At 37.5% G+C, this 24747-nt stretch overlaps 2 protein-coding genes across 7 annotated transcripts in view; one reads left to right on the forward strand and one right to left on the reverse strand.

Moving 5' to 3' along the window:
* The window catches only part of ST3GAL6 (ST3 beta-galactoside alpha-2,3-sialyltransferase 6), an 85401-nt gene extending 74713 nt beyond the window's left edge, over positions 1-10688 (forward strand). The window contains exon 12 of the transcript XR_006584994.1: positions 10356-10688. The gene's annotated coding sequence lies outside the window, so the exon portion shown is untranslated. The remainder of the gene's footprint in view (positions 1-10355) is intronic.
* The window catches only part of DCBLD2 (discoidin, CUB and LCCL domain containing 2), an 89170-nt gene that overhangs the window by 12058 nt on the left and 52365 nt on the right, over positions 1-24747 (reverse strand). For all 6 annotated transcript variants that reach the window (XM_023238891.2, XM_023238890.2, XM_023238889.2 and 3 more), the window contains 9 exons: positions 15845-15896; positions 13580-13652; positions 13132-13265; positions 11360-11400; positions 10331-10546; positions 9234-9358; positions 3700-3850; positions 2824-2910; positions 2551-2676 (listed from right to left, as the gene is read on the reverse strand). In XM_023238891.2, coding sequence (XP_023094659.1) covers positions 2551-2676; positions 2824-2910; positions 3700-3850; positions 9234-9358; positions 10331-10546; positions 11360-11400; positions 13132-13265; positions 13580-13652; positions 15845-15896 — 1005 coding nt within the window. The remainder of the gene's footprint in view (positions 1-2550; positions 2677-2823; positions 2911-3699; positions 3851-9233; positions 9359-10330; positions 10547-11359; positions 11401-13131; positions 13266-13579; positions 13653-15844; positions 15897-24747) is intronic.

Here is a 24747-nt window from a genome sequence, read left to right on the forward strand (position 1 = left end):
TATTCTTAGAAAAAAAATTAAGACAACATTCAAAGATGCATTTTTAAGATGGTCTGTTTCTGTATCTGCAAAAGAATGAAAAACTGGAAATAATCCAAATGCTCAACAATGAAAGGGAATAAATACATCACGGTGTCCTCATAGTAAAATATTATCCAGCAATTGGAAATGATATTGCAACATGATGGGGAAAATATTTATAGACAGGGGAAAGCAACAACGTAGTGTTAAGTATAAAAAAAAGCCAATGTGCATCAACAGGGCAGAAAGTGACAATGCTTGAGCCTGCAGGGACCAGGAGATCATTTAATCCCCTTATCTCCCTCCACAGATAAGGAAGTCTGGGCCCAGATACAGAAAATGGTCCACCTCAGGTCATTTGAGCCATCAGTTTCTTCCCTAATCTGGCAACCCTGTCCCGGCAACTGCTGATGCCTGCTGGGGGCTAAGCACCAGACACTGTGTTGGGCCTGACCCACAGCATCTATTGTACCTTTAGAAATATAGCCGAAAGAGAAAAAGAGGCTGCTGATACAGGAGCAGGAGAGGATAACGCATAACCTGAGGCCTCTGATGGCTGGGTGGATAGGAACACGGGCAGAGGTGGATCAGCCCTGGGCAGGACTAGGAACTCCGTTCTTCAACGCAGCGGAAAGAGGGTACAGGTGAGTTTGCAGGCTCCACAGATTGGGAGTGTCCTTCTAATTGCTTCCACTTTCTTCATAAAGTTGAAGAGGTAACTGAGAGTAACTAAAGAATCTCTGGGTCAAGGGTTTGAAAAATATGGAAAAGCGACTGTTGAGAACAGAAAGAGCTAACCAGAGAAACAAAATGACCATGGGCTGGTGCTGAGGGTCCCCCGGAGGGAGGATTCAGGAAGACACAGGGGCACAAATCTGACCATGATATGATTTTTTTCCAGCATCACTCTCAGCCTGGATGTAAAAATGGAAAAGAAGTGCATAAAACAGGCATCATCACTCAGGCTAGAAAGCACTAAGAATTCAGAAAAATAAATTTGCTTTATCCCTAAAAATGTATAACTGGAGAGAGAACCATCAGGTTCAGGTGGATACAGGTCGATTTAATCAGAGGTTTAAAAAATCTGCTTAGGTTCACAAAATAATAAAACATCTACACAGTACCACCCCACAGAAAAGGAGACAAGGAATCTTTAACTGGAAAGACCTCTACATTCTTTTATTCTTTTGAAGAATCCTAGCTCTGGAAGAAAATGCTTTAAGGATACTTTTAGTCTTGAGATTTTAAGATTCTATAATCAGATTTTAAGACGAGCAATACTTTAAATGGCTGCTCTTCCATCCAGGCATGTGGCCTGGAATTCTGCCCAAACAGATTTCTTCTGCAGACTGGTAAGAAGCTTTGTGGGACACTGAGATCTCATCTCTGAGAAGTCTTGCTTCTCTTCAGCAGCATGAGAAAGAAAATGGTCTGTTTAGAAAATACCTTAGAAGAAGTGAAAGAAAGTGACATGTGGAAAGCTGGGAGAAAGTTATCTGCATCGGGCAAATTTTCAGAGAATGAATAAAGTTCTGTGTGGCACAAGTTAGTTGGAATGAATTACTTCCTCCTCTCTGCATGGTCCTGAAAATGCTTTATCTGCCAACACCGAAATTAATTCCTCTGACACTGATGGTTTTTTCTGAGTCCAACTGAAATTTTGTTTTTCAACAACTAGTAAAATCAAAGTACTATGTTTCATACGTGTTAATACCTTATTTATCATTCATAAAACCTGAAAGTAAATCCTACTACATTTATATTTATAACCGGAAAAAACTGATGGTAAACATTTTTAAAACAGAGACCAAAGTTTTTTAATGAACATGTTAACTCACAGTACTTTTTAAAAAGTGTTAGTTTTCACCAAAACTTATTTTTCACCCCCCCTTCCCTTTTTGCCACCAAATTTTCTCTCCAACAAATTAATATATAACGAAAATTATATATATTTTCTTAATATATATAAGAAAAAACATTTGTTTCCTGCAATGGTTTTAGATATTTTTTTTTTAATGTTTATTTATTTTTGAGACAGAGAGAGAGCATGAATGGGGGAGGGTCAGAGAGAGGGAGACACAGAATCTGAAACGGGCTCCAGGCTCTGAGCTGTCAGCACAGAGCCCGACGCGGGGCTCGAACTCACGGACCGTGAGATCACGACCTGAGCCGAAGTCGACCACTTAACCGACTGAGCCACCCAGGCGCCCCGTTAGTTATTTTTATAAATAGAGACTACTTGTGTTTGGCTGTGGTGGGGAAAAAAATCACAAGAGAAGACCTAGAATATAGCAGCCATCTCTAAATATTTAAAGAACAATTCTACATGGCACTGGAGAAGAGAAATCAGAGCGATGCAATCAGTCTCTTCTCTAAGGTAAGGAGTAAACATTTTTGGCTCTTCTTAAAAAACACAGTTAAGAGGAAAAGAAGCTGAGGGCTTAAAAACCAGACGTGTTTCTGAAAATTGAAATTACAAGCAAAATAAAACGCGACCACATAACGGGTGCTAATGTGGGAGCCTGGTACCTTTGGTTACATTCGGAGTCACGGTGGTGTTTCGGATATCAGGAGTGGCAGTTGTTTGCTCCGTCTGTGCAGGAAACTCATTGCTACTACGAGGCTGTAGTGGCTGAGTAAATTTGGGGGCTCGACCTTGAAAAAAGTTTCAAATACTCTTTATTCTTTTGTCTACAACAGCTTGATTAAAACAAAGTTCTTTTACAATGCTTTTAATATGTTTTTGGAAAATCATACCACAATCCAGGGACCACCGCATTCTCACACAAGAAGCAGGCATACCTTTGGCTATTTTTGGAGGGGTTGTGGTGTTTCTGAGGTCATTGCTGTTTCGAGGAGGTGGAGTTTGAGTAAGTTTTGGAGGACGACCTTGAAAAACGGTTTAGAAAAGTTGAGACATTTTGCTTATGAAAGTCATAGTCAAAAACAGTCATTTAAATGTCTTCAACGTTCCCTAGAGTAGTTATTTCTGCTCAGCGATTTTAAATCTCGGAGAGCAATATGTCAGAAGGATAAATATACTATGCATTAAATGTACAAACTTACTAGGATTTCTCACTTTTTGAGATAATTATATTCTCTTAAAATAATTTCCTTAGCGAGGAGAAAACGGAGGAGGTGAATAATGTTTAAAGGTACAGAATTATCATCACAGTCTGACCCACTACTCATTCAAGTCACTTAAGAAACATTTGAGGGCCCACTGCGTGGGGGCATTCTGGTAGGTTTTGGAGATACAATAGGAAACAAAGTATTAAAATATTATGTAATAGCAGGGAAGTTATTTCCGCTTCTAATTTATTCAGAGGAAAAGGCACTTGGACTAAGCTTACTGTTATAATCATCAGTGTTTGTGATACAGTATATATGCTACATGAGTCCTGATTAAAAATTAAGATTGAGACTATGCCTGAAAAAAATCGCATTATATTATCTCATCGATGATATTCTCTCTTCTTCCACCTGTAGCCTCTGAAACCATTCTGATAACTAAGTTTTTAATAGAATAATTATTTATTTGTAAAATTTGTTTAAGAAGATATTATAATTAAAAGCTAAACACTCACATTGTCATTTCTTATTTTCTCTGAGAACAGCAAAGCCATTTTAAATGAATCCAGTAAAAATAACATATCTTAAAACATACTATCACTTTACCTTTAGGAATAAACTGACATCCAAGAAGTTCCATTTTCATGGCAATTTTCTGCTGCCATTGGGTAGGATTCACTCTAATAAAACGTGCAATAATTGGTGGCAAAAAGTTATTACGCACATCCTGGTGATAATCTTTGTTTCCTTGAAATATCTTTAAAAAACAAAAAAAAATGGTACTTTACATCAGCAGAGGTCAGGGCTAAATTGTTCCACTGAAACATGTTTTTATTTTTTTTTTTGCTCTGGGCCTTAAATGAGATCTGTAAGGTATGACAGTAAGAATTAATTTCTCACAAGATAAATGAATCATAATTTGGACAAACTATTAAGAAACTGCACATTCTTCATCAAAAACTTATAAAAACACTGAATACGAAAATGATTTTAAGATGATTCAAACATAACAAAAATGTTAACTTGGCAATTTGGGAAGAAGGCTTTAATTTCAATGAGTCAGTTTAATTCCATTAATAAATCAGTAATTCTAGTGTAATTACCAACTATTTAAATATATTAATTTTCTTTTCAAAGTAAAGCATAAGTGAACATACAATATCTTAGAGGAAATGCTTTACTGTGTACTTTTCATAATTTTTCTTTCAGAAGAGAGAAAGTGAACGCACACTAAGGAATACATAAGTTATATACCTCCACCTACTGGATAAACTACATAAAGACACTTCCCACATTAACCATTTTCATCTTGTGTTGCTATCTGAACCAGAAAAGTGATTCTGAAACACTGCTCCCTGCCGAATATAATGATCTTAGGTAAACAGCAACAAATGTATTATAGGTATCATATGAATAGTCTTTAGATAAAAATACTATTTCAACGGACTACCCCATTCCCTCAACCATTTCGAGGAAATAATGCTAGTATGGAACACTGCAAGAGCTCTTATTTACAAAGCATTTTCATTTAATTAACTCAAATGTTCTTCATGACAGCCTGATGTAACAGGCAGAACTAAGAAAGCTGAAGCTCACAGAATGTAAATGGACTGCATAACCAGTCAATGATACGAGCAGTGACTTGAGTCTCTGTCTTCTGACTTAATTACAGGGCTCCACTAAGCAAAAAGTTCTTGCTCCTTCAGGCTAAATCACCTGGCTAGTTTCTAAAGACTATTACTAAATCGGTATCTGCCTAAAACCAAAGTACTTTCTATCTTATCAGTTCATGTTGCAGCAGATAAATAAATGTTTAGCTCTTCCATCAAGTCATGTCTGGATATTATGGCTGTTTTATTTTGGCTGGTTCACATAACATTAGACTAAACTTCTAAGACGTGTTAATAGCCTTCATTTTCTACAAGGGCTGAAGTTGTAACAGTCTCCACCACAGATAGTTTCTTTACATGCAACTGAAGATTTAAGGGGAAACTCTCGACAGATCCTAGAAGTCTCTCTCTCTCTGCAGTTCTCGTTTATTTCCTCAGAAATAAAATAAAAGCAATTATTTGTTGTCTACTGTATTAGTGGAACAGGAACAATAGTTTAGACATAGAAACTAACCCTGAGATCTTACTCCACACTGGAGTTTCATTTTTACAGAAAACCTTAAAGGATAAAGATTTTATATAAACTAAGTAAAAAAGACTTGCTCTGATCTTTGACCATTTATTATAAGACCCTGTGTGTAAAGAGGTCTGTAAGGTGTCATGAGGGTAAAAATGGAAATGGAAGTCAAAGTTCCTACTCTCAAGGAACTTAAATTTTACTGGATATTACCACACACAAATATAGCAGCTATTCAAAAGCAACATGTTATCAAGTTGTATATACATTCCCATCTTTTTTTTTTTTTTTTTGCTGGTTAAACATTTATTTTGAAAATTCATTTGGTGATTAGATGGTAAACAGAAAATGAGCCAGTATCTTCTACTTTTTATCATTTCTTTAAGCTCTGAAAAACCACAAGAAGACACAATGTCATACATACGGACAGAGTAATACAAACCAATGCTTAAAGAAGAGCTGGGGATGTTATTATTCTCTGAGTAGGTGTGATTCACCAGGACTTGGTCAAGGGCTTCAAGTTAGTACTATGAGCACCTCCTATGTGCAGAGATTCACTTCAGAGCCGTGAATCTGAGCTTCTAACACCAGATTTCCGGAAAAGCCACCCACACAGCGGCCAATCAGGATTTCTATGCCAGTGGCCTGTGTGTCTCCTGGTTTATTTCAGGGGCCAGGAGCACTCCTAGCCTGAGGCTTGGTTCTTCCCCTCTGAGAAGTCATTTGCTCTGATGCAGATGCCATGCCAAGGGACAGTGACTCGTTCAACCCTCACCACTGGGTTGGCAGCATTTTAGAGCTGAAGCTTTCATCAGGGGGCTCTGGGCTTTGAAAGGAAGGACAACATTCTATTGTTCTTTAGGTACATTCCCATCTACTGAAAAGAAAACCAAAAGCTGTCTCAGTCTGTATGTGCTCATCATGTATGTGTGCATGCTTATTTAGAAAGGGTGTGAAAACAGAATATACCAATTAGTCTGGAGTTGGAGGTAGATGAGGGAGCAGATGGGCTAATGTAAGTGAGCCAAGAGATTGGTATTTTATATAATTCAATGTAAAGACTTCTACTTCTATCCAGGACACTAATAGAGACTAAATTTATTCTTTGACCTGAACATCTGAAAAAATTAGATACAATATATAAAACAATGGTTTTTAAACGTGGGACAAAAGGCAGTACAGGGCAATATTCCCTGAGAGAAGAGAAACACACGAGGTGAACCCTTCTATTGCCCCAATACTGTCTGGAGAGAGCCTTCGTGTCTCAGTGAATTGAGAACACAAAGCTCAGAGATGGAGAGGCCAAGCCAGCTAGAATTTGCAAGACAGGGTATAGGAGAGAAAAGAACTGCAGAGAAAGAGAGACTTCTAGGATCTGTAGGGAGTTTCTCCTGAACTCTTCAGTTCCATGTAAGGAAACTATCTATGGATGGGAAAAGAACCACTGAAAAGGAGTCCTTTTCAGGGTTGGGAACAGCACATGTTACCAACAGACAGTGTGAAGAAAACTCATTTATACATGGGACTTTGGGTTGAGTACTTGGAACACTATTGTCTCTGTAGTAGAAAAAAAATCTGAACTAAAAGCTGCTCAGGTCCTGCCTAACAAAGCTAAAATGTAAACCTTAAAAAGACCAAACAATTCCCAAGTAACCTAACTGCATACCAGAATAAAGCTAAAAATATTTGAGTAATAAAAAACACTAGCACCAAACAATGTAAAAGTTCACAATGTCTGGCAACCAATCAAAAATCACCAGGCATGTAAATATTTTACATAATACCCATCAACATAAAAAGACCCACATGGGAGCACCTAGGTGGCACAGTTAAGGGTCCAACTTTTGATTTTGATCTCACAGTTTGTGGGATCAAGTCCACGTCAGACTCTGTGCTGACAGCGTGAAGCCTGCTTGGGGTTCTCCCTCCCTCTCCCTTGCATCCTCCCTGCTTGCTCCCGCTCTCCCTTCTCTCTCAAAATAAATAAACTTAAAAAAGAAAAAGACCCACATGTGACACATTAGTAGACAGAATTAGCAGATAAGGGCATTAAAAGAGTTATTATATACTCCATATGTTTTAGAGGTGGAAAAAAGCATGAGAATGTTCAGGAGAGACTTGAAAGAAATTTTTAAAAGCCCAAAACTGAAAATTTTGAGGTAAAAATACAACACAGAAGATAAAAATACACTGGACAGGATTAATAGATTAGATGTTACAGAACAGATTAGTGAACTTGAAGGTAAAACAATAGAATTTTCCTAACTAGAACAAGATTAAAAAAAAAAAAAATGTGTAGAGCACCAGTGAATTGTGAGACATCTGCAAGAGTCATAATATTCATGTAGTTAGAATTAGAGAAGCAACATATTTGAGAAAAAATGGCCCACAATTTTCCAAATTTGATGCAAATTATAACCAACAGATCCAAGAAGCTCGAAAAAGCCCAAGCAGAAGAAACACGAAGACAACTACACAAAGGGACATCATAATCAAACTGCCTAAAACAGATGATAAAAAGAAAATCTTAAAAGCAGCTAAGGAATAAAAAGCCACATTACCTATTGAGGAACAAAGGAATTCTCACTGGAAACAACGCATACCAGAAAACAATGGAGGGAAAAACTACATCAACCTAGGTTTCTATATTTAATGAAATTATCTTTCAAAAATGAAGCAAAAAAGAAAGTCTTTTTCAGAAATATAATTCAATAGTGCTAGATGTTTTTATAATAGGAGCATGGATAATTCTTATAATTTCAAAAAATTAACTATATTCCACAAGTATAACAAATATTCTACAAATAAGTACAGATGTGCTCAGAGTAAAAAGTAGCCAAGTTTGGGGTTTAGCAGAAGATAAGTATAAAGACAATACTGTCTTTATATACTGACCAAAGATGAAGGTCATGTGATTATCAAACAGAAAAGAGGGAAGACGACCTTGAATAACAACGAAAGAGTTTAGATACATATGACAGATTATAGGAAGCCCCTGGAGTTTTCTGACTAGAGAGATAAGAAAAGTGGTAACTGAAGATATATTAGCAAATCATACATATGATAGAGAACAGACAGCATCATATAGTTGAAATTAAACTCAGGGAAGTTTCACTAAAAAAAATTGTGCTTACAATTTCAATTCTAGGTGATAAGAAATCTACCCTCCTTAAGCACAAGGATTCGCCCAGTTATAAGATCTTTGTGGTGGATCACGAGCCAGAGGTACTTCTGCCTACTCCCCATCCCTTATCATCTGCTCTGGACCATTTCTGCATTATCACAGTCTACTAACTAAAACAACAATTTCATAATTACCACAGAAATTAAGAAAATTCTTCAGGTAGGAAAAAAAAATAGAAGTTTCCTAAGACAAAATTTGGGGAGGTAATCTTGAAATGAACTTTCAAATCTATATCCTACACTATAATGTACTTTTGCCTTTAGCTTTTGTCTTTTGTCCCCCCTGGCCTACAGAAAAGAAATCTGGGAACAAAATTAGGCTCTCCATCATTCTTTGGATTAATAAGAAAATCTTAAGAAATTACAAGTTCATTTTTAGGATTTCTTTTTTTTTTTTTGTAAGTTACCACTACTTACTCAAAGTCATTCATGTAGGCTCTACGCCCAAATTCACTCATTCATGTAGATTCTACGCCCAACGTGGGGTTTGAATTCATGATCCTGAGATCAAGAGTCACATGCTCTACCACTGAGCCAGCCACGCAGTCCTCCTTTTTAGAACTTCTTCATAAAGTATCTAAACAATTGAGTTAAAAATGTAGTGAAAAACATCAGGAAAGTACTTACCCTTAAAATAATTAAAAAGGACCTGGAACCATTAAGAATTCCCTAACCACAGAAGAGTAAAGAAAGCTAAAAACCAACACAAGGTAAAATAACCAGAAGAAAGCAAAGGCCAAATGATAACCAACGTTAACATCACACAGGAGAGCTTCCTTGATTTTTGGTAAAGGCCCATTTTTAAAATAAAACCTTGATAATCATTTTACCTTATCCTGCTCCACGCCAGGCTCTCTGTACACCGTCCATCTCTGTCCATCATCGCTGTATAGAATTCTGTAGGCTGACACATAGTAATTGTGTTCCACCATGGTGGAGCCAGTGGTTATGATGCCTAAGGAACGCAGAGTGGCTTTCATTAGTGTGCACGGTCTGATCCTTGAAGTTTGTTCAGCATTGAAGCCCAAATACCTAAAGTGCACTGTCCAGACATTCTTGCCAGTAGCACATTACCGTCTCTAAGGGCCAGGTTTCATAATAGTAAATAAATCTTTGGCTCTGTTCCCTTGTAGAGACACATGAATTATGGGTGTACATAAGGAAAGGACTACTCTGTTTTGACAGCTTGTGTTCACATCACTGTAAAATATATCTTACCTACCAAGTAACAATGACCCCCTGGGAAGGAACAGATTAAAACGATTCTTTTTTTCAGAACCAAATTGACATAAATCTTTAACAAAAATTACTTAACCCAATTCTAATCAATTATTCTAACCATCTGATGAACTGTTCCAAATAAATTAGTATTCAGCACATGAAGAGTATTATTTATAGCACTTAAAATGAACTCCTTGAACATAAATTTCTTTTTTTTTTTTTTTAATTTTTTTTTCAACATTTATTATTTATTTTTGGGACAGAGAGAGACAGAGTGTGAACAGGGGAGGGGCAGAGAGAGAGGGAGACACAGAATTGGAAACAGGCTCCAGGCTCTGAGCCATCAGCCCAGAGCCCGACGCGGGGCTCGAACTCACGGACCGCAAGATTGTGACCTGGCTGAAGTCGGACGCTTAACCGACTGTGCCACCCAGGCGCCCCAAACATAAATTTCTTTTAACGACTGTAAGAGATGTCAAGATCACTTAACTGAAACAGTACCTTAAAAGACTCTTATTACAATGAAAAAGCAAAGTTAATAAAAATCAAATACCAACCCCTCTCCTCTGCCATGTTTCATAAAACCACCTACAGTAATATTTAACACCATACAATTACATTTGCAGTGACCTAATTTTCTATGAAAATCTTCGATGTTATCTAAAATCAGAACCAGGAATCATTCTAGAAAAGTATGTCTCCCAACCTGTTATCTTCTTTTCTTTATTCAGATCTATTTGTAACCACTGATACTCATCAGTGGCAAAAGCAGCCCAAGGAGGTCCGGGTTGCTTCAGCCTGGCTTTCTCGGGTTTCCAGCTGTTCTCCCGCCCTGTGTGGTCAGTCCACTCCAGCACAGACGATGCTGTTATCTGCGCATCGGCAATGACCCCGGATTCCATCCCCAGTGTGCCGTAACAGCCTGAAACGACAGAGACAGTAATGTGGTTTCCAGAAATAAATTCAAAATCTGTATAAATGTGCTCATTGGAAACTTTCTATTGTACATGTAATTAATATATACTATGCTAATAACACACTGTAATACAGAAATTTCAAAAGTAGGCGATGTTTTTGGTTCTATGTCTTTGTGTCTTGTCAGGAAATGGACAGACATATTTATTCACAAGCAATAGCCATTAGTTTAGCAGCAATGCATTATCCTCTTCCTGGGACACTGTCTTCAGACCAGTGGATGACTCACTCCCTACTGCCTTCAGGTGTTTGCTCAGGTGTCACTTTCTCCACGAGGCCTTCCCTGACTCCACTTAAAACTCCAGACCAGTCCCTCCTGCACTGCCTATCCTCTTTTCTTGACTTACTTTTCTACATTTGCTATAATATTATAAAGAGTTATTTATAATTTATTTATAATTTATTATTTATTTATAATTTATCCACTGTTTCCTATCAATCTCTCAATACCAGTATTTAAGCACCAGGAAAGGAGGATTTTGTCTATCCTGCTCACTTTTGTTTCACTAGCACCAGAACAGTGCCTGAAAAATCAGATGCTCATAAATATATTCTGTTGAATTACTTGTTCAGACATAGTGAAAAAATCACCTTTCCTAAGGAACTTCCCAATATAAAACCTTCAGTTATTCCATCCATTGTATAGTGTGACATATGAAAAAGTGCAAAAAACCAGCAATTGGCATACTGCATGACAGTGTTTAAAAAATATTAACAATTACACAATTATAGTAAGTTACAAAGTCCATGAAAGGCTTACCACTTGTCTTAAATGTAAAAAGACTTGTAGATAAGTGTCCCCTGAAAGAGAGAAAGGTTTTTCTTGGTGACACTCATATATTGACTTCCCCATATTTGTCTTAGTAAAACTTTTTCTTTTGTTTTTATTTTACTATATAAAGAACTAAGGATAGTCTATGGCCATTAAACAACTGATACTGTTCTCAGCCCCCCCCCGCCCCCAACCAAAAAAAAGTCTGATTTCAAAACAACTTCTGAAATCAGAATAACAACTTCTGAACTCAGCATAAACAACTTTCTCTACAAGTATCTAGTGCCTGTATCACACATGAAATGTGCAAGTATGCCCATGTAATCTTTAATATGTACTTATTTTATTTATCTTTCATGGAAATGAACGGATTCCTCAAACTTTTATGTGTCATTTGCTTTTGTTGCAAGTACATTACATTGTAACTCTCAGAGAATGAGGCTCAAGTTTCCTGGGGTAAACAGAAAAACAGCTGGCTACAAATAAGAGAGCTTGCACTTGTTACAGGAATAAGCAAAGCTCAGAACAAGTTAAAGCTGCAACCCAGCACCGCATCTGGATTTCAAAGTAACAGGCAAGTTAAGTGCAGTGGGAAGAATGGAGGAGGAGGGGAACAAGGGACTAGTTTACCAAGGACTCTAAAGAACCTGGGGGGATAAAATCATCAGTGTATGCTCCTGACTTCAGCACAACATTCAAACCATTATTCCAAATGGATGTGACCCACCCTTATTTTTTTCTTAAGGTATGAAAGGAAGAGAACTGATGAAAAAAATTCTTTCTAAAGGTAGAAGAGGGGAAAGGAATGAAAGAGTCTGCGTAAAATCATCTAGAAGAAACCAAGAGATGGAAAGGTAGCTAAGTCTATACCAGGGATGGGCAAATGATATTTCATACAGGGCCTATTTTGTATGGCCAGGGAGCCAAAAATGGTTTCTGCATGGTTAAAAAGCTTTAAATGAACCGAAAAAGAGTAAGTGACCAGGGACATGTGGCACATAAAGCCCAATATATGTGCAAGCTGGTCCTTTGCAGAAGAAGTCTGCTGGCTCCTGTATTATACCGTCATGGACACAGATTATGCTCTCATCTTCTGAATGAAAACTGCCCTAAGACCTCTGAAGAGAAACTGGCCTGCTTTCAATTAGGCTTAGTATTACCTACAGGACTAAGCCCATCTAAGAGGCAAGATTTACAAAAACAGATCCCAAGTATTACATTTCTATTTAATGTTTCAACTTTTCTTGCTTGTGATGCCTATTCGGTTTCATAAAACTGATCACTGTAGTGACCATAAAAATACATTCTTAAAATATTCTCTTTGGATGAGAGGAGGATTCGTAACACTACTACTTCTGATTTATGTCAAAATTTAATTTATACTCAAAAGTATTTCAGTTATCTCAATCCATCCTAGGTCACACAGGCTGTAAGAAACAGAGCACTTATGCCTCCTGATCTTTAAAATGAAATAAAAATTCGGCCAGACTTTTAGACCCTTACTCTCGACACTGTTTAAGCACTCAGGAAAGAACAAATCATCCTCCTAAATGACTACCTTTCTGATTGAGAACATGCCAAGGTAGTGAGACCTGGCCTATATTCTTCAGGATATTCAGACAATCAGCACACAAAGATGGGAGTGCTCACCCCACCGTTGTGATTCCATGAACACCATTAACAGTGATGTTGCTCAGGTCTAACTAGTCACTATCCCACCCCTGCCCAACCCGCTTATCGTCAGTAACACATATACTTACACCACAGATGTGACGTTGTTAGCCAAAGAACTCTCATAATACGGGATACCTTTACTAATTACAACACTGATTTGGCCACCCAAAATGTTTGACACTACTCCTGCGTGCACACCAGCCATGCACAATGGTGAGGACTTGAAGAAAGGAGAAATAAAAGATTAGTATTTAATTTTCTTTCGGTAATTTATAAACAAGACACTCCTTTCCTCAAGAAAGGAGTTGACCCGGGCAGTATTCTCAGTAAATATAGGATTAGTGATGTGATAACAAAGAACAGACTTGTAGCACAAGAATGAAACATTACATAATACAAAAAAAATAATAATAGTCCCTTGAAAATAAATTAAGATTAAAGATATTCAATCGGTACACATCAACCTACTCTGGAGTTTAAAAAAAATAAAGTTAAATCACAACGTTAACATAAGTCTATGTTACTGCGACTTACATCTCTGTATCCATGAGGGATTGTTCCAGAGATCTCAGCAAAAGGAAGCAAACAACCAGCTGGGCAGTACTTACTGTGAAATGAAAACAAGTTCAAGGGTATATACAGTGTACTTTCTGGGGGAAAAGAACAAAAACCACATATTCATTTTTCAGCTCATTTAAAAAGTATAATCTCACTGCCCTAAGAGAAGCACCACTTCTAAAAAGCCCTTTTTTTTTAGTTCATAATGAATGGTAGACATTTTTGCTATATGATCTATTCATATTTAATATGAATTTAATAGGTACAAGCTATTCTATTTTGTGAATGAACCACAATTTATTTTACCAACCTTCTACAAATCAAATTTAAGTTGACTTAAAAATGTTTGGCATTTATTCATTTATTTACTCATTCACCCACCCATCTACCCACTCAACACATTTATCCGAATGTCTATTTGGTTGTCTGTTAAGTGCTGGGCTGTGCTAGGTACTGGGTTTACAAACATCAGCCAAATAAATATGCCCCTGTTTTCACTATGTCTATGCTCCAGAAGTCGGGGGAAGGACATTAAACTGATACCTAAATGAGTAATTAATTAGATTATGATTTTGCTACGAAGAAAAGGTGCTCCCTGAAATAAGTAGGAGAAAGCAAAGTTAATAGAAGTATAAAGTAATACAAACATGCAGTAAATTTACTATGTGCCGAGCAGCCTTCTGAGTACCTCAGGTAACCCACACAAGAACCCTAATGGTAGATATCATTATTTTCCTCATTTTACAGATGAAGAAACTGAGAAACAGTGTGCCCAGGTCCCGCAACTGGGAACTGCCAGATGGGCTCCCGAGTCTAAGTTTTTACACCAGGCTCTGCACTGCCTCAGTCAGGAAACAGGGCTCTGAGGAAGTGAAGCCTCATCAAAGGGAGGGCAATGCACCCTCATGGACAGGAACAGCAGGCCATGAAGCAAGGGGGCCTGTGTGTGTGTCATCAATGGAGGACGACCAGTGCAGGTAGAGTACAGTGAGCACTGTAAAACTAAAAGGGTAACATTAGTTTGAGAGAAGCTGGAGAGGTAGGCAGGGGCCAGATCATGCAGAAGCCTTGGGAGCTATGGTGAAGAGTCTAGAATATATTTCTAAGTAAAAATGGGAAGTCAATTAAGGATTTTGACAGCTTATACACACAATCTGATTCATATTTCCAAAAAGGATTATTCTGACTCCTGAGAAGAAAGAGACTGTAAGGAACTACGAGTGGAAGCTGAGACATCGTTAGGCTGGTAGTGCCATAGGCCAGGCAAGAGAGAACGGCAGTTTGCATTTGGGTGGTGATGACGGAGCTGAGAGGAGAGGCTACAAGACCCTCAGGCAGGGCTGGGTGCCACACACTGATGACAGAGCCACCTCTGCTAATCGGGATCCTCCCTGAGTGCTGAATAGAGTACCCATGCCTCACAGAACTATTCTGGAAGACAAAATAAAGGTTGTTCTTTGGGGAGTTCTTTGGGGAGTGGCAGCAAGCTGGGGGGAGGTTAGTGACATAGCTCTTACAAGATGGGAATAAATTTGCCAGGCAGAGAGTAAAGCGATTCTAGGCAAAAGTTCAGACAGCTTAGAGCAGTGTAAAGAATCCAGAGCCGTTTCAATATAAGTACGTAAGATGACATTGGAAAATTGGCCCAAGAGCTACTTGTGAAGGATCCCGAAACCAGGCTAAGGAATTTGGATGACATCTGCCCTAAGAAGGAACTCATGAAGATTTTAAAGTAGGGGAATGATCAGACATGTATTTTAGGATGTAATTTGGCAGCAACGTGGGTGGTGGAATAGAAGCCAGCAAAGGTTAGTCCCAGCCGAGACAAGAGACAAAGAAAGCAGCGAAACAGTGGTAGAAATGCTGCCTGGGCAAGAACACTGAAGAATTCAGTCCCAGCCGAAATCATTCTCTTCTCCTTTTTGAGAAAAGATAAGTAACGCCTCTAGCTTCATTAGCAGTTTTGCCAGGCTTTGAAAAGCAACTAGTTCTACTTTTAAAGTATATTAAATTATACTTTCATTGTAGAGAAGATCCAAATGCTACAATTAAAGCAAAATTTAAACATGGCTACTCAATGGCTTTAAATAAGCTCTAATTTGCTGACATCTTAGAGCAATGATTATGTGTCATGTGTGTGACACATACATTAATGTGCATTATCTTTAGTGTATAAAGAATAATGATGAAGTAGATGAAGAATAACAGTGAAGGGAAAAAAGGTTACAAATATAGTCATACCTGAACTCAGGTTCCAAAAAACTGGATACAGTGTCTAAACAAGTAATTAGATCTAGAAAAACAAAAACAAAAAACAGATTCAATAATACATACTTTTACTGAACACCAACTGTTTCCAAATCCCAAATCATATTGTTCTAAATTTTAAATCTCAACAGCTGTCAAGGTAGTACTAATAACTTTTTACAAATTTTTGTTGATCATGATTTCCTTGATATAAAGTATCTTGATTTCTAGAGCTCTGTCTCTCCAATACTGTTTGCTACCACATCACCTCATTGAGTCCTGTATCATATACGTAGAAGTTACACAGATGAGTGTAATTTACAGATATAAAATAACTTCTACAAAATATAGCTCCTGAAAAAATAAAAACTTTTTCATTATTGTAATAGCTTAAAAAACGATCCTTTGCTAGGTACACACAAGGAAAACAGTGACAAAAGAGAGGTGAATTAATTTTGTTGCTCTAAGTAACTAAAATCTAGTCCATGGCCAGGACCAGCAGCACCAGCATCTTCTGGGAACTTAACAGCAATTCAAACTCTTGGATACCTTCCAGACTTACAGAATCTCTGGATATGGATACTCAAAAAATCTGCTTTCACAAATCCTCCAGGGAATTCTTAAGCACACTAAAGCTGAAGAAGCCCTAACCTAAATAAGACGGAACTTCAAAAATTTAACATTTCTATCTAGAAACCAAATCCGAGCAAGAGGTAACTTGTTTCGTTAAGACTTAGCTCACAGACTGGGTAAAACGTGGCTTTAGGTTCAAAGATGTCAATGGCTTCCTTCTGCTCTTAGCACAGAGGGCAGAGCTGTCAACATGGCCCACAGGTCTTGAGGTACCTCGTCCCGCCTAAGTCTTGTTTTGTACCTGTGCACAGGTTTCTTGCCACATCCGCCCTCTTTGGTTCCTTGGGCACATATTGCTCTCTTGACCGAGAATGATTTTCTACTGTCCTTAAGCCTTGCTGGCTTAACTGCTGCATCCTCACAGAAGCTGTTCCTCACTTTCACAAGTCAAACACCTTTAGCACATGGTAGGCACCTAAGGCTTTTTGTTTGTTTTAATGAATAGGTGACTATTACAACATGTTGTCAAAGTACCACATGTTATGTAAGAACAATCCGTTGACGTAATCACGGAGCTATAAGCAACATCATTTTACTATGCCTAGTCTATGGACAGAAAAGGCTTTTAGTCCTCATCTTTGTATCTATTGTCAGCAATCACAGCATATGGCCTAACAGGAAGCTTTCAATCAACATTAATGAATAAAGGGATGAATAAAAGTCTGTGACTGTTGGCATGTTTGGCTAAGTCCATTCTTGGATAGCCTGTAGAGAGGAAAACCTAGGCCTTAAGGCAATCACAAAAGTAAGTGATTTACATATAAATTCTTGGCCAAACAACTGAGCTGAGGGTGACAATACACTGATGAGAGAACACCCCACATGCATCCTAGCATGATGACGGATACAAATGTTTGTTAAATTAATGGGCACCACAGCAAGCATAGCATCACTGATTATTCTAGCTTACAATTCTGAAGAAATTATCACCCAAACGAAATCTGAAAGACCTAGAGCTAGTAACTGTTATGCCAATAGAAAAGTGATTATTTTGAAAGTGATTACATGGATTCATATCTACACACCATAGACACTGGAATGATAATTAAATCTGTGTTTTAGGAGTTTAAGAGAATACATGCCTGGATAGGGGTTCACTAAGACCTGGCTGAATGACTGGGAAAAGCAGACACACTGAATTGCCTATACCCTGATTATTCCTAATTACTCCACACTGTATCAACGAGAACTGATTTTCTGCTTTTCTGCTCTACCAAAAGAGTTTCTAGCTTCTAAGAGTAGAGGTTCAACTTCTAAAATTAACAGCCTGGGATGCAAAGGTACCTGTGTGGTCCAACATGGCATTCAAGCCACAGGAAGACTGCCAGCTGGCCTCATTACCTTCAGGCCACATGCCAGAATGCTGGTCAACTATGGATATACTCGATCAGAACAGGGTTTTATTATAAGTCCATGCAGAACTGAAATTCCAGATTATGCCATGCATATGTATGCAGTTCACTTGACCTTGCTTTCAAATTCCATGGAGGCTCAAAAGAGGTCCCTAGGAGGAAAATAGGAATTCAAAATGGACAGCTATGAGGACAGCCAAGAGGACTAAAGACAGATAAAGGAAATCATGATTACAAATATTGAGCTTTACAACTCCACAAAGGCAAAGAAAGAAAACATGGAGCAGGTAATTAAGAAGCTTTGAAACGTCTTTCCTGAAAGCTTTTCCCAAGTAAACAATCTTCCAGAAAACCACTATTACTACAAACCTTCTAGCTAATAAGAACACAGCTGAGGCAAGATAAATAGAACTCAAAAGAAACCATCTGCCTAAGAGACTTCTGATAGCAATGTATAAGAAATTATATAAATGGAACAGAAGAATCCAGAAATAAGTTCTAAATTTAAAGTCAGCTGATTTTGACAAGGATGCCAAAACAACTCAGTGGGGAGGAAGAAAGGTCTTTTTAACAAACGGTGCTGTGAAAAGAGGATATCCACATGCATAAGAATGAAACTGGACCCCTACCTCAGATCCCATACAAAAATTAAAGGGGATCTAAATTTAAGAGCTAGCACTATAAAACTCTTAGAAGAAACCAGAGGTATAAATCTTGATCCTGGATTAAGCAATGTTTTCCTAGATATGATACCAAAAGCATTATAGTCACACAAAAATACGTTAATTGAATTCTATCAAAATTAAAAACTTCTGTACTTCAAAGAATGCTATCATGAAAGAGAAAGATAATCCACACAACGGGGGAAAATATATGAAAATCATATAATCTGATAAGGACCTAGTATCCAGAATACATAAAGAATTATTTCAACTTGATTTTAAAAAAGACAATCAACCCAATTTAAAAATGAGCAAAGGATCTGAACAGACATTACTCCGAAAAAGACATACGAATGGCCAATAAGCACATGAAGATATTCAACATCATTAACCATCAGGAAAATGCAAATCAAAGTCACAATGAGATACCGCTTTATACCCACTGGGATGTCTAGAATCAGAAGGACAAATAGGACTTGGAGAAACTGGAACCCTCATGCACTTCCTGAGGGATTTTTAAATGGTGTAGCTGCTTTAGAGAAGAGTTTAGCAGTTTCTTAAAAAGAGATTCCATATGACCCAGCAATTCCACTATCAGTATCTACACAAGAAAACTGAAAATATGTCCATAAAAACACTTCACAAATGGTCATCAACTAATGAATGGAGAAACAAAATGGGATATATCTACACAATGAAATATTATTCAGCCATCAAAGGGAATAAAGTACTCATATATGCTACAACATGAACTCAAATACACTAAGTGAAGATGCAAGTCAAAAAAGACCATACTGTCTGACTCCATTTATATGAAATGTCCAAAATAGGTAAATCTATAGAGAAAAAATCAGATTCGTGGTTACTGAGGACTGGAGAGGGAGAGGGTTAATGGGAGATCACCACTACTGACTATGGGGTTTCTTTTGGGGTGATAAAAATGTTCTAAAATGGACTATAGTGGTGGCTACACAACTCTGAATATACTGAAAATCAGTCAAGTGTAGTGAGTAGGTGAATCATATGGCATAATAAAATGATAACAAAAAAATTTTAAAGTGAAGAAAAAGATGCTATTATAAAAGCAGTAACAGTTTTCCTTTATATAGAGCACATCTGCATTGAGGGATGAAATAAAGCATAGTAAAACAGTCAGGACTGGCAGTTCACTTATTTATTCATTTGTTCACTCAAAAAATACTTAGGTAAGTATGTATGATGACCAGGTGTTGTTCTAGGTACTAGAAATAAAGCAAAGAACACTCAGACAAAAATCTCTGCATATAGGCAGTGTATGTACCTTTTGTGGGGTGATAAGAGAAAATAGACACGAGTATGAAATGGACATACTATTATTAGGTGATAAGTGCATTAGAAAAATAAAGAAAGGAAGGCAGTTACGAAAAGTTAAGGGGTTCCGATTTTAAGTAGCATGGTCAGGAAAGACCTTACTAAGAAGGTGGCAGGAGGTGAGGGAGTGAGGCATGGGTCACAGAGAATAGGCAGAGGAATCACAAAGGCCCTGAGGAGGGAGCTCAGCATGGTGGCTGCCAGAGTGAACACTGGGAAGAAAAGTAAGCGATGAAGTCAGACGAGGAAAGAGAAGCCAAATCCTATAGGGTCTTGGAGGTAAGGACGTTGAACAAAGAGAGAGGAGACTTTCATTCTCATGCTCACCACTGGGCTGAGAGTAGGTTGAAGGGGAGATGGGGAAGAAACAAAGGTCAGCAAAAAAATCTCCTGCCATAATTGAGGTAACTTGAATTGGAGTGGCAGGAGTGGAGGTGTTGAGATGTAGTCCGATGCTGGTATTTGTTCAAATATATTCTGAGAAGTGGCCAAAGGATATCAAGTTTGAGAGAGTCAAAGACAACTCTAAGGTTTCTGGCCTGAGCAAAGTGAAAGCTGAACTTACTATATGTAAAGTGCTTAGGCAGTGATTTTAATAATGATAAAGTACTCATCGCGAACTCAACTGTCATGCTAGATCCACTTTCAAAGTGCCAGACAGTATATAATTAGCTCCGTTCTTAACTAGGAGCTTCTGCATGGGATTAAAAAAAATCCAATATTAAATACATACAAGAGAGTATTTATAATATACATATTATTATCAAAACACTAAACAGAAGTTATAGGTTCTGGGCCATAGAGAGTGGCAGCAGTGGTGTGCAGAATACCCTCAGCGGTTCTGCGGAAGCTGACTGGCATTCTGTTCTCTTTTCCTTATGCAGCCCAAGGGAGACCTGGCATCTGCAGTGTAGATGCTACACTAGTCTGAGCAGTACAGTCCAACCCAGAGTGAGTGTCATCATGATTCCTAGAAACAGAATTCCCCTAATATCTGCCACCTTCCTTAACCCTGGAAGGCTCTCTAGAAGACAAAGGCCTCAGGTAGGGTTTTGAAGGCAGAATCATGTAATTGTGAAGAAGAACAGGAGAAAATGCAAGAACAAAGGCAAGCCAACAGTCAACAACAGGATGACAGATTTCAGTTTTCTTAATGAAAACACCAACATCAGACTTTCTAAGATAGCTCCCAACTTAGCAATATTACTATCAGCCATAACTGATAACCTATGCACAAGTTCGCTTTTAATTTAAGTACAATTAAACATTTTTCCAGTACATAAAAACTACACAGGCTGGGGTACCTTATAATTGCCCCATGAAATATTTATTTAAACATGAATCTAATGTTAACCCATACATAACACCATAGAAATATGAAATATTTTAGAAGTTCAAATATCAATTAAAAAATAGCATACTGGTTACTATCTTAGGAATATTTTCCATTCACAGCACTGGCCATTTCTGTGAATGCAAAATTATGAAACAGATTTAGATTTTCCCCCAATTAATACCCCAATTAATACTTGTGTTACTGAATGAATTGAAAACACTCTCAGCAGTGTTAGCACTGTGACTAACAACAGAACACCAACTGTATTAACTGCAGGGTATAATTTTTGTCCAGTGAAGGAAAGGTAGCTTGAGTACCTATATTCATTCTAACTCAAGAAAGCATAATGTATCATAACTAAGTTACTCTATTTGACAGAAAGAAGAAAATATATGAAGATGACGACGTATATTCCTCTCCTTTATTTGCTCTAATGTTCTTTAACAAATTTCCCAGAGCCTGAAGGAACACGAAGTCATGCTTTCTAATTCACACTTTGTCAGCAATCTTGCACTGTAGGTGTGTAGGTACTTTGTTCAAGTGCTACAGGATGCAGGACAAGACTCTTCTTGTTGCTAAATTCTCCCGCCAATATTACTATGTGACCTTGGGCCTAAGTCTTTGTTTCTGTGATAGGAACCTGGCATTAATCTGTACCATCTGCAATTTAGTGAAGGAAAACTTACATATATAATAGAACAGAATTTACTGTGATTCAGAATCAAATAACATTTACTCAGTGGCAGATATTAAATGAGGTATTTTACATCTTCTTTTATGTACTAAGAGTAGAGATGAAATCTTATGTTTCTCTTAGAAATATTACACTGCCATCTATGGAAGCTGAGTCTACAGTAGGAGCTTAGGTGAAAATAGTCAATGCTTCCTTAGGGACGAAGCAGGCATGACTGAGTTAAGTAATTAACAACTTAGGCTATAAGGTGTACCTACATGTGGTGAATCAAACCCTCTTCATACCTAAATTCCTATACATGTATATTAAAAAACAAATACAAGAATATTAAAAATATATAAATATAAAATATATGGAATTAAGATATAAAATATTACATTATTGGGGCGCCTGGGTGGCGCAGTCGGTTAAGCGTCCGACTTCAGCCAGGTCACGATCTCGCGGTCCGTGAGTTCGAGCCCCACATCGGGCTCTGAGCTGATGGCTCAGAGCCTGGAGCCTGTTTCCGATTCTGTGTCTCCCTCTCTCTCTGCCCCTCCCCCGTTCATGCTCTGTCTCTCTCTGTCCCAAAAATAAATAAACGTTGAAAAAAAAATTAAAAAAAAATATTACATTATTAATATACACAAGATATTAAGATTAAAAGATTATAAAACATTAAAATTCTTCTGTGAACTACACGGTATCTAGGGCACTAATAAATACCATCAGTAAGAGCAGCAGTGAAAAATTATGTCATTGGGTAATGGAAGACACCACACAAACACGTACTTACTCCCTTCAAAGCATTACTAACTCACTAAAAAAATGAAACACATATAAAACACTAAAATCATTAAGGCTCTTCAGGTTATCTGTCAACTTGGAATAAATTCTATCCCATATATGGAATCACCTCTTTGGGTTAACAATCTCCTAGATTGTTTTTAAATGCTCTTTCTCTGCAAAATTGTTAAATTTACTGGTCAGCACCTTTCTTCTACAAATTGACACCAAAATACAGATATTTTTCTGCATGCATATACATTGCGTAATGCACACAAACACAACACATACACATTTGTGTGTAAATAAGGATACATCTAAAATATGCATATAAACTGAGACTTCATTAATAAAATCTTACTTAATAGTTTAAAAGTTTTAAAATGCCAGATATGAGGGGCGCCTGGGTGGCGCAGTCAGTTAAGCGTCTGACTTCAGCCAGGTCACGATCTCACGGTCCGTGAGTTCGAGCCCCGCGTCAGGCTCTGGGCTGATGGCTCAGAGCCTGGAGCCTGTTTCTGATTCTGTGTCTCCCTCTCTCTCTGCCCCTCCCCTGTTCATGCTCTGTCTCTCTCTGTCCCAAAAATGAATAAACGTTGGAAAAAAAAAATTAAAAAAAAAAAAAAAAGAAAAAAGAAAAAAGAAAATGCCAGATATGACAATAACAAAAATTAGGGACATATCAGAAACACCAAAAACAGAAAACTAGCTTAGTACTCAAAATACAAAAGTTTGTATAAAAATTACTGTACAATTAAGGTAGCAAACAATCTTAAGCAACCCATGCTCTATTTTTAAAACCAAAAGCATCCCATGAAAAAAAAAACAAAAACATACAAAGCAAAACAAGAAAACACAAAACAACCCGTTACAGAAATCTGCACTCTGTTACAAAGTAGTCCTCTATTCTGCCCCATTTCATTTACAAGTTGATATAACCTAATGTAAGACAGAAAAAAATGGAAAATATTTGCAAAGAAAAAAAGGTGGTTAAAGAAGGTAGCAATCAGAAAACTTTTAAACTATTGGTGTTAATTCTAGGAATAATCTAACATGTAGCAACAATGATCCTGTCAAATGGGAATATTTCCTAGGCCCAGCTGTTGGTAACTTGTAAGCAGACTGTTATCAGGTGGTAAGGGGTCAGCAAGCAATAAATAAACAAGTGTTTATGAATTCCAACTAGAAAGTACATTAATAACTACATTGGTTCGTTTTATTTCGCATGAAATTTTAAGCTATTTACTGTTTTTCCCAACAAAAAAAGTACAAACTTTAATATGACCACCACAAAATTCTGGACTGGTGAAATCTAAAACAAACAGGTTTAACATTAGTTTTTAAGGGATGCATTCACATTCTACAGAAGGAGAATCTATCAATTCCCCGCTGCGCGTGCACTCACAGACACACATGCCTGCTCCTCTCACTGATGACACATAACAAACACAGACTGCCTTAAAGGACCTGAAGTCTTCCATGCAAATGCAGATGTATTTTCTGAGCTCACTGTCCTACAACTAAAATAACTTAAAAAAAAATTATGGCCCAGAGTCATCCCAGAAATGTTGAGTTTGTCCTAGAAGCTGGCTAATGTTGAACAGATTCAAAAACCAGGAATTTGGATCACTCACCTATAAAATTTATTTTATTTTCAAGTCCAGAGGTAAATGCTATTTTTAATTTTACATTTTAGAATAAAAATGTCGGTATCACTTATTACGATAATGGATAAAAAGATCTGACTTACTGACTCTGGACCTCCGAGCAGCTGGTTTTGCGTCTTTCAGTAGGACCAGCTGTAACTCAGGAGTTTCCCTCTATGGAACTTCTCACCAGCAGTTGCTAGCATGTCTAAGATGGCTCTAGGGTCTACATACTTCTTCAATTGCAGAAAGTCTAGTTGGAATTTGATGGAATTACACCAACTCAGAGTAGAAACACCAGTCCTCTAATAATTACTGCACGTGTTAATATTTTTGCCTTTCCTTGCTACCCAGTGGGGACACACAAAAACTTTTCACTGTTGTTTACAATCTTTCAAAAATGAGGTTTACAGGTAAGAAAGAGAAGAGATAACCGGCAATGGAAAAGATTGGAAACTA

Source organism: Felis catus, chromosome C2 (genome assembly GCF_018350175.1).
Source record: "Felis catus isolate Fca126 chromosome C2, F.catus_Fca126_mat1.0, whole genome shotgun sequence".
Classification (NCBI taxonomy): Eukaryota; Metazoa; Chordata; class Mammalia; order Carnivora; family Felidae; genus Felis; species Felis catus.